Source organism: Primulina tabacum, chromosome 10 (genome assembly GCF_025594145.1).
Source record: "Primulina tabacum isolate GXHZ01 chromosome 10, ASM2559414v2, whole genome shotgun sequence".
Classification (NCBI taxonomy): domain Eukaryota; kingdom Viridiplantae; phylum Streptophyta; class Magnoliopsida; order Lamiales; family Gesneriaceae; genus Primulina; species Primulina tabacum.
Window position 1 is genome coordinate 4686806 of NC_134559.1, and position 15480 is coordinate 4702285.

The 15480-nt window shown below is 37.3% G+C and overlaps 1 protein-coding gene across 1 annotated transcript; it reads right to left on the reverse strand.

The window, feature by feature from the left end:
* Nucleotides 1–3350: 3350 nt before the first annotated feature.
* Nucleotides 3351–9075, reverse strand: LOC142505788 (translocase of chloroplast 120, chloroplastic-like). The gene is given in 5 exon segments (XM_075618897.1): nt 3351–3674; nt 3778–3897; nt 3995–6079; nt 6082–7836; nt 8789–9075. Coding segments are annotated over 2 exon segments (3729 nt in total). The 5' UTR covers nt 7817–7836; nt 8789–9075; the 3' UTR covers nt 3351–3674; nt 3778–3897; nt 3995–4085.
* Nucleotides 9076–15480: the final 6405 nt, after the last annotated feature.

Consider the following 15480-nt stretch of genomic DNA (forward strand, 5'->3'; position numbering starts at 1 on the left):
TGCTGTCGGGACTTACAAAAGTGTCACTACCCTTTTATGAGCACTGTGTTACCAGTTAAAAACACAGATTAAAGTTTGGCACTTCTACTTCATTCGGATGTTTGGCAAGCACCGGTTGTATCCCTAGGAGGAGCGAGATACTTTGTCTCGTTCATTGATGATTTCTATAGGAGATGTTGGATGTATCCAATCAAGAAAAAATCAGATGTTTTCCAAGTCTTCAAAGATTTCAAAGCGCGAGTTGAACTTGATTCTGAAAATAAAATCAAGTGTCTGAGGACTGACAATGGAGGAGAATATACCAGTGACGAGTTTGATGCATTTTGTCAACATGAGGGCATCAAAAAACAATTCACGACGGCTTACACACCTCAACAGAATGGAGTGGCGGAGCGGATGAACAGAACTTTGTTAGAGAGAACAAGAGCTATGTTGAGGACTGCGGGTCTAGACAAGTCATTTTGGGCGGAAGCAGTCAAAACCGCTTGTTATATTATCAATCGTTCTCCTTTAGTAGCGATTGATCTGAAGACTCCGATGGAGATGTGGACTGGGAAGCCGACAGATTATTCTCATTTGCATACATTTGGATGTCCTGTGTACGTTCTGTACAATGAGCAAGAAAGATCAAAGTTGGATTCGAAATCCAGAAAATGTATCTTTTTGGGTTATGCTGATGGAGTAAAGGGGTTTCGCTTGTGGGATCCTACTGTTCACAAGCTTGTCATCGGCAGGGATGTTATCTTCGAGGAAGATAAAGTAAAGGGAGACAAAGGCACACCGAATTCAGAAACTACTATTTTTTCAGGTGGAAAATAAGACGGAGGAATATCAAGTTTCTTGTGAAGTAGTACCAGAGCACGAAGAACAAGAACATGTTGAGTCTGATGTTTCCAATGTGAGGCAGTCAACTCGAGACAGAAGACCACCATGTTGGCTTTCAGATTATGTCACTGAAAACAACATTGCATATTGTCTATTATCAGAGGATGGTGAGCCATCGAGTTTTCACGAGGCTACTCAAAGCTCGGATTTATCCTTGTGGATGATAGCAATGCAAGAAGAATTGGAGGCATTGGAAAAGAATAAAACTTGGGATCTTGTTACACTACCACGAGGGAGGAAAGCCATTGGAAACAGATGGGTCTATAAGATCAAGCGCGATGGCAATAACCAAGTGGAGTGGTATCGTGCTAGATTGGTGGTAAAAGGATATGCTCATAAAGAAGGACATCGACTTCAATGAGATATTTTCTCCTGTGGTTCAGCTTACAACAGTTAGAGTAGTGTTGGCATTGTGTGCGGTGTTTGACCTACATCTAGAACAGCTAGATGTAAAAACGGCATTTCTTCATGGAGATCTTGAAGAAAAAATTTATATGCTCCAGCCAGAAGGTTTTGCGGAAAAAGGCAAAGAGAACTTGGTTTGTCAGGTTGAACAAATCTCTGTACAGTCTCAAACAGGCGCCGATGTGTTGGTACAAGAGATTTGTTTCCTATATCATGAGCCTTGGATACAACATACTAAGTGCAGACCCCTGTACATATTTCAAGAGGTCCGGTAATGATTATATTATTTTGCTGTTGTATGTGGACAACATGTTGGTAGCAGGCCCCAACAAAGATCAGGTCCAAGGATTGAAGGCACAGTTGGCTAGAGAATTTGATATTAAGGAATTGGGACCAGCAAACAAGATTCTAGGGATGCAAGTTCATCGATACAGAAGTAACAGAAAGATTTGGCTTTCCCAGAAAAATTATTTGAAAAAAGTCTCGCAACGCTTCAACATGCAAGATAGTAAGCCGATTTCGACCCATCTTCCTGTTAACTTCAAGTTATCCTCCGAAATGTATCCTAGCAGTGAAGAAGAGAGGATGGAGATGTCTCGAGTACCGTATGCATCAGCAGTGGGAAGTTTGATGTTCGCTATGATCTGTACAAGACCGGACATTGCTCAAGCAGTGGGAGCTGTTAGTCGGTATATGGCGAATCCTGGACGAGAACATTGGAGCACTGTTAAGAGGATCCTTAGATACATTAAGGGTACCTCGAATGCTGCATTATGTTATGGAGGATCAGATTTTACGCTCAGGGGCTATGTCGATTCAGATTATGCAGGTGATCCTGATAAGAGGAAATCTACTACTGGTTATGTGTTTACTACACTTGCGAAAGGAGCAGTAAGCTGGGTTTCAAAACTGCAGACAGTTGTGGCGTTATCTACAACAGAGGCAGAATACATGGCAGCTACTCAAGATTGCAAGGAGGCAATATGGATCAAAAGGTTATTGGAGGAGATCGGGCACAAACAAGAAAATGTTCCTTTGTTTTGTGACAATCAGAGTGCCTTGCACATTGCCAGGAATCCAGCCTTTCATTCCAGGATGAAACACATTGGAGTACAATTTCACTTTGTGCGGGAAGTAGTAGAAGAAGGAAGCGTGGATATGCAGAATATCCATACGAAGGATAACATAGCTGATTTTCTGATCAAACCAGTAAACACTGATAAGTTTGAGTGGTGTAGATCCTCAAGTGGTCTAGCGAAAACGTAAGCAGCAGGGAATGACAAGATTGAAAAGATGTGTGGAGATGTCTTTGATTCTCAATCAAATCTCCAAGTGGGAGAAATGTCGACAAGAGTTTTCAAAGAAGGTGGGGCCAGTCAAGAAAGGCAGTAGGCAGCAAAACGTGGGTTGGCAATTTCGTGGAAATATGAATACGCGTTTTTAACGCGTATTCACACGGTCAAGGGGCTCTATAAATAGAGCTTCCCCCTTCATTCTGAAATCATCCCTTTTTCGAGTTTTCTTCATCTTATAAGCATTTGAGTGCTTAGTTCTATAATATTTGTGAGGTGTTTTGTTCTCCTGTATTAAGAGAGAGTGTGATCTCTTTGAAAACACAGTGAGTGAGTTGTACAACACAAAATATTATAGTAGAATTCTCTTAATCTTGCCCCTGGTTTTTACCCTAATAATTTTTAGGGGTTTTCCACGTAAATCTCGGTGTCCAGTTTATTCTTTATTTTCGGGTTTTATTATCTCAAATTCCGCACGTGAGACCAATAATATGTTAGAAATCATGTGAAAATTTGAGTGACTGTGATATTATTATACAAAAGAATTAATAAATCAACTTGTACTTTTCTAGGATAATAATACAAAAGCAAGCAACATCGGAGACGGAGAATAAAATGTAAGGTATAAAAATGTCGAATCTGTTGTGGAAACAAAAATTGATTCAGGTCCGATCAACTAATCCGCCATAGATATATCAAATTCAAATTTCTATTTCACCTGGCAGACGGCATAATATATCTCCGATTTCATGAAAGTAGACCAACGACTAAAATAGATGTAGAAATTACTAAAGGAGACTCATTGTTTGTCTAAATATAAAAAAAAAATATGAAATGAACATAACTAAGCAAAAACTACAACCTCCAAAAGTTTGTCCAACAACACATGTAAAAAAACCTTACGTACTCAAAACCAGCTACAAGGAAGAAAAATAAGAAAGAGACTGTCCTTGAAAGTACCCCCAAAGAACAGGATCAATGATTTTTACAATCTGAATGTCCCAATCTTCCCAAGACCAGCTATACGACCATTGTCCCTGAAGAAGCCAATTCTAGTAGCTTCTACCTATGCAACAAACAAGAAGGAAGTATCTGGAACATGAAAAAGAAATATCATAACAAAACTGAAGCAAATACGGGCATGATTAAAAAAAAAAAGCCTTAATCTAAAAAAGAACGATGGAGTAAGACATGCCAGAAGCATTCACGAGGGCATTTTTAAGGCTGATACGAGGCATATTCAAGTGGGATATTAATTGCATTCAATCATCCGTCAAAAGCATCTGACAAATTATCAACCACTTGCTTGTAAACTCTGATAGAAGAAAATATAACCATTCCTAGCATTTACTAAACCATAGAGGAAAGTGAAATTATTAAGAATGTTAACTGTGAAAAAAGGGCATAAATACCTATGTTGGTTGCTGAAATTGCGAAGGATTGATGGCAAAGAAAAAATTTGGAATATATAAGGTCTGTTGATACTATCCACCACTTTCATCATTATCCATACTGCACAGGTTGAGAAAAACTAAGAATTTTCTTGACTAGAGGAATTAATCCAATCAATACTATTTGAAGTTGCTCTGAGCTATTGAGTCTGAGACTCATTTGACCAGACCCCTTGTTATTAAGATTGATTCGGCCAACCAAATTTTCGTGTCGTCCGATGGGGATTTGGGTCTGAAAGTTGCAACCAATGGCAAGATCTCCATGCCAATCCATGACAGAGATCCCCAAAGTAGACAAAAAACGCCCTAAAGGGTGGTCTTTGTCTCTCAGAGTTGCTTCAAGGCTACCACCATAAGCCACATCCCCGCGACCATACATGGCACCACCAGAAACAACTAACTGACCCCGTTTGCCAAAGAGTACCTTATCCTCTAATTTTAGTCCACCAGTCAAAACATCACCCAACAAAGTTGCTGAAAGACCTGCAGCAGCCTTATTCAATCTGTGATTACTAAATCTCGTCTCTGTTCGTAGAGTGTAAGCAAAGTCCTTTCCAACTGATTGCATGTCAAAGCCTATCGAGGTTGCTTTCCGTTTACCATGCTTCACCGAGCTAGCAACTTCCATTTGAAGGTTTCCATCCTTTTTGTCCTTTGAAAGGTGACCAGAGAAAGACACCGGTACCTTGTCTGTTACCACAAACAATCTTTCAACATTTATGCCATCATAACCAATGTCATGGTCCCAACCATTGGGTTCTAGGACAGCTCTTACAAGCCATGGGTTGGAGGAATCAAGAGAGCGATATCGATGGGTAGGATTATCAGAATCAAAAGAAGCTGGCAGAGCCATATCTGGCATGGGAACTGGCACTGATGCAGCAGCACTGGCCTCTTCTTCTGCATTTTCACCATATTCAGCAGGTAAATTCTTAGCCTCCTCTTGAATTTTCTTTGCCATCTTCCGCCGCTGCTTCTCTTCCTTCAGCTGCTTCTTCATGAAAAGTCTTTCCCTATATTCAAGTTCATCATAGTATGCCTTCCTTTGCGCTTTATTCAGCATTTCCAGCTGTGCTTTAGTCATTGACTTGAAAGGCGGTAACTCATCATATTCTGATGAGTCTGAGTCCGAGTCTGAGGAATCATCCAGATCATCTATGATATCATCGTCATCACCAAATTGCTCCGACGGAAGCTTCACTTCAGGCCTTGATTGAAGAAGAGATGAAAGAAGGAAAGGTAAAGGAGGTGATCTTGTTCTAGGAGCAAAGGATTTTCCAGGAGGGCCATCTTGCAACTTCAATAGTGTATTTGCTTCAGCCAAGATTTTCGAAGCGAAGGACAGAAGCAACAAGTGTGGCTTCCAAACCTGACCATTTGGTAATACTCTCTGTCCAGCTCTATTTGTCCTGCATGCTGAGTGGTTCTCCACCAATGAAACGGGATTCATTAGCCGCATATCTCCAGCAGCCTGCCGAATTGCTTGCTGGACGACATGGGACCTTTGGGTCACAAAGGTATCATAACTAGTAGCTGTGCCGTTAGGACCTTCCGGTGGGGCAGATGCAGCATGAGTCAGAACGACAATAGCATTGAACCATATCGACGGTCCAAAGATTTCAGTGATCGTCCGCAGCAATGGCATATCTCCAAAATCTCTGTTCTGCATGTCCAATCTATCAAGATACAAAACAATATCAGGAGGTGTTTTCTTTATAAACTTTTTGACAGAACGAAGTATTTTTTCATTCTGGCACTGGTCTGACCAAGATGGTAAAAGCCCGGGCGTGTCAATCACTCGTACCCTTATTCCCTGCACAGTTCCAACAATATCCTGAACCTTTTTGGTCCCAAACTGAAAAGCATCAGTGCCAAACATAACTTCATCAAATATGGAATTTATAGTTGCACTTTTACCAACCCCAGTTTTTCCAATAACCATGATGGTGCACGTGAAATCTAAGGGTTCTTGTCCAGCTGCCTCAAGCTGCTCTGCCACTGCACTTGCACGATCAAAGCTGAATGCAGCCACACGACCACCACTTCTCCTTGTAGCTGTTCGGCCAAACCCAATCTATACAAAACTTGAGCCACGACTACATTATGTGGAGTTTGACCAAGCCTATGGGCAAGACGCAGAAATTTAACCCGAATCATCTGGAGCTTTTCACGGGTCTCATCATATTCCTCAGCCTCTCCATTTGCAGGATCCTCAATAAGCTGGTTCTGTATTGGGGAAACCGCACCATTCACTCTAGGCTGCTGGACAACCCTCGAAGTGGGCTCTAGTAGAGGTGCAGCACGCCCAAGGCCAGCAGGACGAGTTGAAGATAAGTTACTGTTGGCTGGTGGAATATCAGATGCAGACCGAGACAAGTGTTCTTTATTTCTAGAATTGCTAGAAGCAGGTTCTACCGGTGAGGCAGTTTGACCAAGACTGGTAGATTGGGGGCTTATGGAATATGAAGGAGAAAAGGCTGCTTCAGGTCTGTTTTCCTGCGCTCTCTTGACTGAATTATCCTGGAAAACAGGTTCTTGCACCAGAGCATGTGGCTCAGTGACTGCAGGAAGAGCTGGAGAAGGCCTTGGAGTGGAGGTGTTACCAGATGATGATGGAATACCAGTACTGGGTCCAACTTCCTGTACTCTACTCCCTGAGATAGATTCTTCCATTTTCCCATCCTTCGCTCCTTCTCCTTCCTTTTCTGAGCCTTCAGCAACAGCTGAGGAGACCCCAGGACTTACATCCACAGTACAAATACCTTTGCTTTCCTCCGGGACAACATCCAGAATATCAGAGTTTGAAACTTCCACACTTGGAGAATCTATTAATATCTGTCCATTTTCTTGTTCTCCAGCATGATCCTCCTCACTTTCACTAAGCGAGTTAGTTGGAGTCCTTGCAATCTGTTGACCCTGATAATCTGAACCTGGAACAATAACTGGCTCATTTACGATTAGATTTTGTTTGTCATTTCGTATAGATCCATTGGCATCTATAGTTTCTGCTGATGTATCATTACTCTGTCCTTTAACTGAATCAGTATCGGGAATCTCTATGCCTTTATGATTCAAAGTGCCGACCAAATTGGCATCACTCTTTATACCATTATCAGCAACCTGAAAACTAGTATCACCTCCTTTTACTTCATTAGCATCTCGGATTTCAGAAATCTCGTGAATGTTTCCTTTCATGTCAGGCTTCTCTGGATCAGTCTCAGCTCCTTGTAACTCTTTAGCTTCTGGAGGTTCTGACATTTGACATATCCCCTCTTTTCTAGCACTAGCATCCACAATGTCTTCTGCATCAACAGAAGTCAAAGTTTTGACAAATATTGCAATATCTGGTACCGCATCCCCAGCACTTCGTGGGGATTCAGGCAACGAACTGTCAGATTTAGTAACAGAAGTAGTTGAATCAGCAATTTCCATTGGGTCATCTTCCGCATCCTCAACCACGCCATCATCAATGGTTCCATTATTCTTGTGCATCAAATGTTCAGCCTCCTCGGCATCACTGACTAAATTAGTATTTTCCTTACTGCTCTCCATGATTCCACTTGATTCAATTTTTTCATCTTCAGTTATAACACTATTATCTGAATCAACCATGGTGGGTTCCACCTCGACTGCCTCTTCAAACACTTCATCCTCATCTGATTCCTTTGATCCATCCATACTAAAGGCAACACTGTTCTTTACTGTTAGTTCAAATATTTCACTCTCGCCGCCCTGTGTCTCCTCTAGTTTAGCAGCATCGACAACAGCATTATGATTTTCCATCACAAATCAATTTCCAATGCCTAGTGCAAAGAGAAGATTTATAATGGTGAGAAAGTATAACTCAAAACTCCAAAATGCTGGAGAAATTTTTTTAAAAGGAATGTGACAATCAGTCATAGCCATAGTACATATTCCAACCTACCACTAATGTCGTAGGCAACACTAGTCACTGAGTAAAATCTGATACACGTGTGTAACGTTAGGTGACTTTCAATAAAAATATATCTTTTTATAATTTTTTGACACAAGATGAATGCAGGCAGGCACCAGTTTTTCACTAGATAAATTTATTACTTTTTGCGCATATTCATCTATACCATTAGAATATTGAGTTCCTTAAGTCAAATATTAATATGAAATAGAGTCAAGTTTACCACACAAATCTTTTTTTGCTTTACCATTGAAATGAAATAGTTTTTGAAACTTTACATTTGATGTACCAAAAATGGCTATATGATCATATAACTTGATAAACGCGGATATGTACTTGTTTTGCACAAGATAGAGATCAGCTTGTGTAATTTTCCATCATAATGCAGGCATATATATAAAGCATGTTGTGCTCACACTCACAAAGATCGTCGACAAGAAATCAAAGGCAACAAAACAGAGAAAACCATAAAACCTAATTATCGATAGCACCATAAAAATAAAAATAAAAACACACACATACACGTAACAAAAGGTTGAATTTTTTTTATACAGATATCTGCCCGAAATACCAAAAACCACAAGCATCAAAACCCGATTATTATGTACTCCAAATGAGTAAAATATCAACATAATAACCCTTCTGCACATCAGCTCAACCATAATCACTCTATCCGTACATAAGCACACAAAGGAGCATTCCAAATCAGATCTTAAGACCAAGTCTCAATTAGGGTTTTTCATCACTCAAGAGGAAGTAAACCAAATGCCCAAATAATCAAACAATTCCGAGCCATAAAAAAAAAGAAAAAATAAACTCACCAGGTGATATCTTCGATTCAGTACTGTAAAAATAGAAACTTTCAGACGCAGGAAACACGATTTGAGATTCGTAGAGAATGAGAATTCGAGTATGGCTCCGCAAGGGAGAAGGGGAAGAGCTTTTTCACCTACCGACCATTTGAATTTATAGCAGGGAAACTAACTTTGGCTGCCGAAGCTGATGATAAGACTAGATCGACGACTGAAACGAGATTTCAATTTTGATCTGACGGCGGAGAAGGTGCCCCTCGGTTCCATCGTGAAAATTTCTGCTCCATGTACATGGTGACGTCGACTTAAGAGGGTGGGAGGGGATCAAGTGTGATGCGGAACAGCATAATGTGGAAATTACCAATCAATTGTCACGTGCTTTAATACTATAGCCTAGCGCGTGAACATTTCGATTGGGAAATCCCACGCAATTTCTTGGTGTATACTACTGTAGTTTCGTTTTATTTTTTTTATTTTAAAAGTATTTGAAAATATTTTTTTAGAAGTAAATTGGAAATTTTCACGTTTTTATTCTTGGTTTTCGGGTGGAAGTTATTTAATTTAGATATATATCATATTATATATAAAAATATTTGAATAATTAATATTTTCTATTAGCATGGATTATTTTTAAAATTTTATAATATTTTATATTATTAAGTTAAAATATCATAATTTTTTTTCAAATTATTAAACCAAATTTTTATCTCTGTCTTCATCCATCGCTTTCTTAGCTTTTATAGGATGCTGAGTACGTCTATACCCATTTGGTTTAATAATATTTTTTTATGATAGCAAAAAAAATATCTTTTTTTATTTGTTTTTACAAAATATTGTTACATCATAAAGAACATCAATCATTTACAATATATAAATAAAACAAAAGATATTTTTGTTAAATGTGATTTATTTGATCAATTGATAAAAGCTTATGTGAGACGGTCTCACGGGTCGTATTTTGTGAGACAGATCTCTTATTTGGATCATCTATGAAAAATATTACTTTTTATACTAGTATTACTTTTTATTGTCAATATTTGTAGAATTGACTCATCTCACAGATAAAGATCCGTGATACTGTCTCATAAGAGACCTACTCTAATCAATATGGTCTGAGTACTACTGTCTTAATTCGATGATTTATTCAATGTGCATCGAATGATAATCATTGTAACAAATTCTATCGTCATAAAAAATTAACAATAAACTAGAGATACTATATTGTCAATAAAACCCAATCTTAGCATTTTTCACAATAATTCATAGGATATAATAGTAAAGTAAAAAATTTCATCTCACTTGCGTTTGTAATTTCATACTAGCGACGTGTATATAATTTAATACACATAAATATTATATGTTGGTTAATTAGATTTTATTTTTTAAAAAAATATATGTTTTAATTTAAAATGATTTACTAAATATTTAGAAATTAGTGGATAGAAATGTAGAGAAAAAATTGTTGAGATGTGTTAAAAGTACAATTAAATACATAAAATGAAATCTCTATTCTTAGAGAACGTCTGGGGACAAAATCAGAAAGATTTTTTTTTTAGTGATAATATAGTATAGATAAGTATTTCTCTTTTTTTTTTTTGGTTAATGTACTTTTTTATCATTTCTTTTTCTTTTTATTTTTCCCTAATAATAATGAACTGGAACATATTAATAAAGACAATAGCAAGATGGTAAAGAAAAAAGAAAACCATGTAAAATGATAGTGATTTCCACTAAGCCAAAATGTCAAATCTTGTACACCAAAAAAGAGACATCTGGATTTAAAAAGATTTGTTTTAGTTGATGTTTTTTTTTTTGTACTTGGATTTATTTGGCTTTTAATCTCTCTCTGAGTCATTATACTAATTATTTCTAGCTTATCCAAACAGAAATTCATATCTCTTGGCTTGAGAATGGATAAGGTGCTCACATGGGGAATATATTGGGAGATTTATGATCTAAAGATTTTATCATTTCATATATATGTATGATATGGTTTTATCAAAAAATATAAATGATTTTTGATTGATCCCAAATCACACAAAGATGCGATTTTCTTTTGTTACGTCAAGAAATTGGTCATTCTCCAAGCATAAAAACAAACCATGTAGTTGAACGTCGAGTGTCATGGTCACCTCCATAGTCGACGTCACAATAACCAACTAATTTGTAATTTCAATATTTCTTATGCGATACATCTTAACCGAGTGTATTCTTCACATATCTCAAAATTAGTCGAACTACATCCAATTGAGGCTTCTTTGGAACTTGTATGTATCGGCTCCTCACTCCAATTGCTTAAAAAATTTCAAGTCTCGTTATATTTAAATAAATCAAACTACCTACCGATTGCTACATTGTCACGTCTTCCAAATCTATCTCTTCATGATCAGCACACATTTTAGTATTTGATTCCATCGAAGACGAAATTGATTTGCACTCAAGCATCTCAAATTTCTTCAAGAAGTCTATTGAATATTTTAATTGACAAAGAGATATTCTCTCTTGAATATGATCAATTTCTAGACCAGTAAAATGTCAGTAAAATGTTAGAGATGTCCAAGTTCTTTCATTTCGAATAAACAGACAAGTTTTTATTTGTTTGAAGAATTTCGTCTTCACGTTTTCATGTTAAAATCATCCACATATACTAGCACAATAGCTAGGCGTTTTCCATCATATTTGACAAACAAACTAGAATCTCCAGATGTCATTGAATAACCATTATGAAATAGAAATTATACAATCTTACTATACTAATCCATCGGTGCTTGCTTTAACCTATAAAGTGTCTTTCGTAACTTACACACATATTCGGGATGAACTTGACTCTAAAAACTCGAAGGTTGATTCATGTAGATATCTCGATCCAACTCATCATGTAAGAATATATTCTTTACATCCATTTGTCACAAGTTCCAAACTTTACTGGTTACTAATGTAAGTAAAACTCGAACAGTGGAAGCTTTGTGACTAGACTAAATGTTTCATCTTAGTCTAATCCATATTGTTGAGAAAACCCTCGAGCAACAAGACGATCTGTGTGACTTTAAATCACTACAAAAAAAGGTGGTTAGCGACTGGTTTAAACCGTCGCTAAAACGGTGAGGCGACGGTTGTAGCGACGATTTGGTGGTCCGTAACCGGAGGTCGCGTCGCCTTCACATAGCGACGGTTTCTCGATAATCGTTACAAATAGCGACGCTTTTGTGAACAACAACGGCGCAATATAGCGACGATTTCGATAAATAGCCCGTCGCTATTTAGCGACGGTTCAGATACACTATCGCTTCTATTAGCGACAATTACATAGAGATCGTCGCTCAATTAAGTGACGGTTATATAAAAACCGTCGCTATATTTAGCGACGTTTATTTACAAAACCGTCGCTTTATTAACCGACGGTATTTCAAAAAACCCTAGCTTAATGAAGCAACGGTTTTTAATCTATCTAGTAAAATCAATGATTTACAAAATTAATAATCTACTACACTAAAATTCATAAATAAAATATTATGCAAAAATTAAATATTAAATTTTCTATAAAGAAAACGCTTTAAAAACCTGACGTGCGCGAAAATATGCAGATCCACGTAACACTGGAAGATCACACCGACGAGCAAATCTACGAAATTAAAACGAAAAAATCTACGGTTTGGGCATAACCGTCGCTATGGGCGACAGTATTTGAAAGATGTCGTCACTAGCGACGGTTTTGATATTTACCATCGCTATGGGCAACGGTTTAACAAAAACCGTCGGTTTATCCTTTAACCGTCGCTAAATTAACAGTTTTGATGTAGTGATGTGAACAATAATTTATTATTTTAGGACCAGATTTTTACCCTTTTTTCAAAATTATATTTAATGGATCACTGTTCAACTTAAGTATTTTAAATCATATGATAGCCCAAACACTATGTATCAATCTCTTTCATATATATATATATATATATATATATATATATACTAAATGTGCGTGATAGACATATTCAAGTAGAAAAACGACTATGAAAATGATCATAGTTGCCGAATCCTTAAAATTTATATATATTGAACTACAATATATACCAAAAAACATGCATGATTATGTAAATATAAAATCATGAATTGTAAATATCAATAATTAACTAATGTTTCTGATATCAATATCTCTTTGATGTTTGCTCATCTAGGAGCAACAAACTATGAGCGACGGTTTTGGACTACGTATTTTGGTCAACATTTTTCTAATCTACGTAAGAATTTTTAATGATATGTCGATAATTTATAATCGGAAGTATATAAGAATAATAGCGACGGTTTTTGCAAAAACGTCGCCATTAGCGACGGTTTTGAGTTAAATCGTCTAGATCGGCGACGGTTTGTGCATAATCGTCGCTAGTAGCGACGGTTTTCGACTACCGTCGCTAATAGCGACGGTTTCTGAAAACCGTCGCCTAATATTGCGACGGTCTTGCAATCTTTCGTCGCACATGGCTACGGTGAAAAAACCCGACGCAAAAAATGGCGACGGGTTTCTTCGAACAGTCGCAATATCAGCGACGGTATTTTGATAAACCATCGCTAGTGTAGCGACGATTTTTGATAAACTGTCGCTACCTTTAATAGGCGACTGTTGTTCAAAAAACGTCGCTATACTAGCGACGGTTTATCATATGACCGTCGCTAATCCAACCATTTTTTTTGTAGTGAATTGAACCATTTGAGCGATACTTTATTTTATACACTCATTTTCAAGAAATAATCTTCACATACTTAGCCTATGGTACAAGCTCCCAAGTTTGATTCATGTCTTAATGAAACAATCTCCTCGTCCAGTGTTGCTTTCCATGCCGGATTTTGTGATGCTTATTCAAATGTCTCCGGTTCTTTTTCATTTGCTTCTATATTATTGCAACATTGACATATTTAGCATTTGGTTTTCTGACTTGTTGATCTTTGAGAGAAGTTGATTCTTCTACTCCACTAGATTCTCCTTCAATGCTTGCTTGTTAATGCACATATGTCCTCCAAGAACTTTGTGATATGCTTTTTTGGATATCATCACCAAAATATGTATCGTTTTGAGAAGGTGGCAGTTCTTATTTAATGACATTTTAATCTGTTTGTATGTCATTTTCTAAAAACCACCATGAAGATGCTTCATCAAACACCACATTTTGAGGTGTACAGTACTTTCCAGTTGTAGGATCACTACACCTCCATCTCTTTCTTTGATCAACGTATCCTACATAAATACACTTGACAACCTTCTTGTCCATTTTGCTACGTAAATGATAAGGTATAAAACATAAAGACAACCAAAACTCAAAAACAGCTAATCGTAGGCTTCATATTCTACAATAATTCAAAAGGCAACTAAAATATAATCTTTGTTGAGGAATCCGATTGATTATGAAGGCTGCGGTTCTCATTGCTTCTGCCCAAAATCATCTAGCAACATTTCTTGTATGAAGAATGCTTCGACATATTTCAGCTAGATGTATATTCTTCATCACTGCTATCCAGCTTTGTTGTGGAGTGTTCTCGAAGGAAAATGGAGAACTCGTTTGAGGTAAATTCGCCTCCATTGTCGCTGCAAAGACAGCGAATTCTTTTATCAATTTCTGTTTCTTGATCTTTCTTGATCATCTTAAACTTTGATAAGGTTTTAGCACTTCTATTTTCTGAAATACACACATGAGTAACTGGAAAAAAAAATCAACGAAAGTTACCATGAATTTCATCTCACCAATAGAGGCTTGCTAGATGGATCCAAACACATCCGAGTGATTAATTCTTATGGATCTTTTGCTTTAAATTCGATTCTTCATATGTCAATTGATGTACTTTTACATGTTGACATCTGACACATATTGTGTTTGTTTTTACTTCACTTTCGGGCAGCCCCATCGCCATCGATCTTTTCGTAATCTCATTTAGCTTGGAATAACTAACAAGACTTAGCTGCGTATGCCATAAACTGTTGGCTTGTTTTTTCTAGTTTTGTCAACATATGCAGTTTCTGCATACATCACATAAGCTGAATCCAATCATCGTTGACTCTTCCATAATCTCAAGATTATGATAAACCTTTATATCTTGCGGACCAAACGGAACACAATGACATAAAAAATGTTGCTTGTGATATTGGAATGAGATTTTTCATGCCCAGGATGTGATAGATTTTGAAGTGGCACCTCATTTGCATTATTTTTGGGAGAGACTGTGGTATTGCCGATATGGGCTATCGGTAATTTTGAATTGTTGCCTATCAACACCACTCGACTTCCATTATATTCTGACAAGTTTTGAAACTTTTCTTTTATCACATGTCATGTGATTTGAACATCCTGAGTAAACAATCCAATCTTTTTCATAATCAATCTATTCCAAAGTTGTTGATGTGAGAGCTAGCTCATCTTCTTCCCCAGCATATAATGCCTCATCATCCCATTCATCTTTATTTTTGGAAGCAACAACATAGTTCTCCACCAATTTTTTCTTCAAAAGACAACTTTAGCCATATGACATTTCTCATCGCAATTGTAACACTTCTCCCACAAACTTATGATATTTTTTAACCCCACCCCCCACCCCCCCCTAAACAAGTACTTTATCTGCCTTGATGATCTTTTGCCTTGTCATTATTCTTTTAAGACTAATTAGTTGTGTGTTGCTTGGAGTTCCCTTTGTTTTTACTCGTGTAGAATGCTTCATCC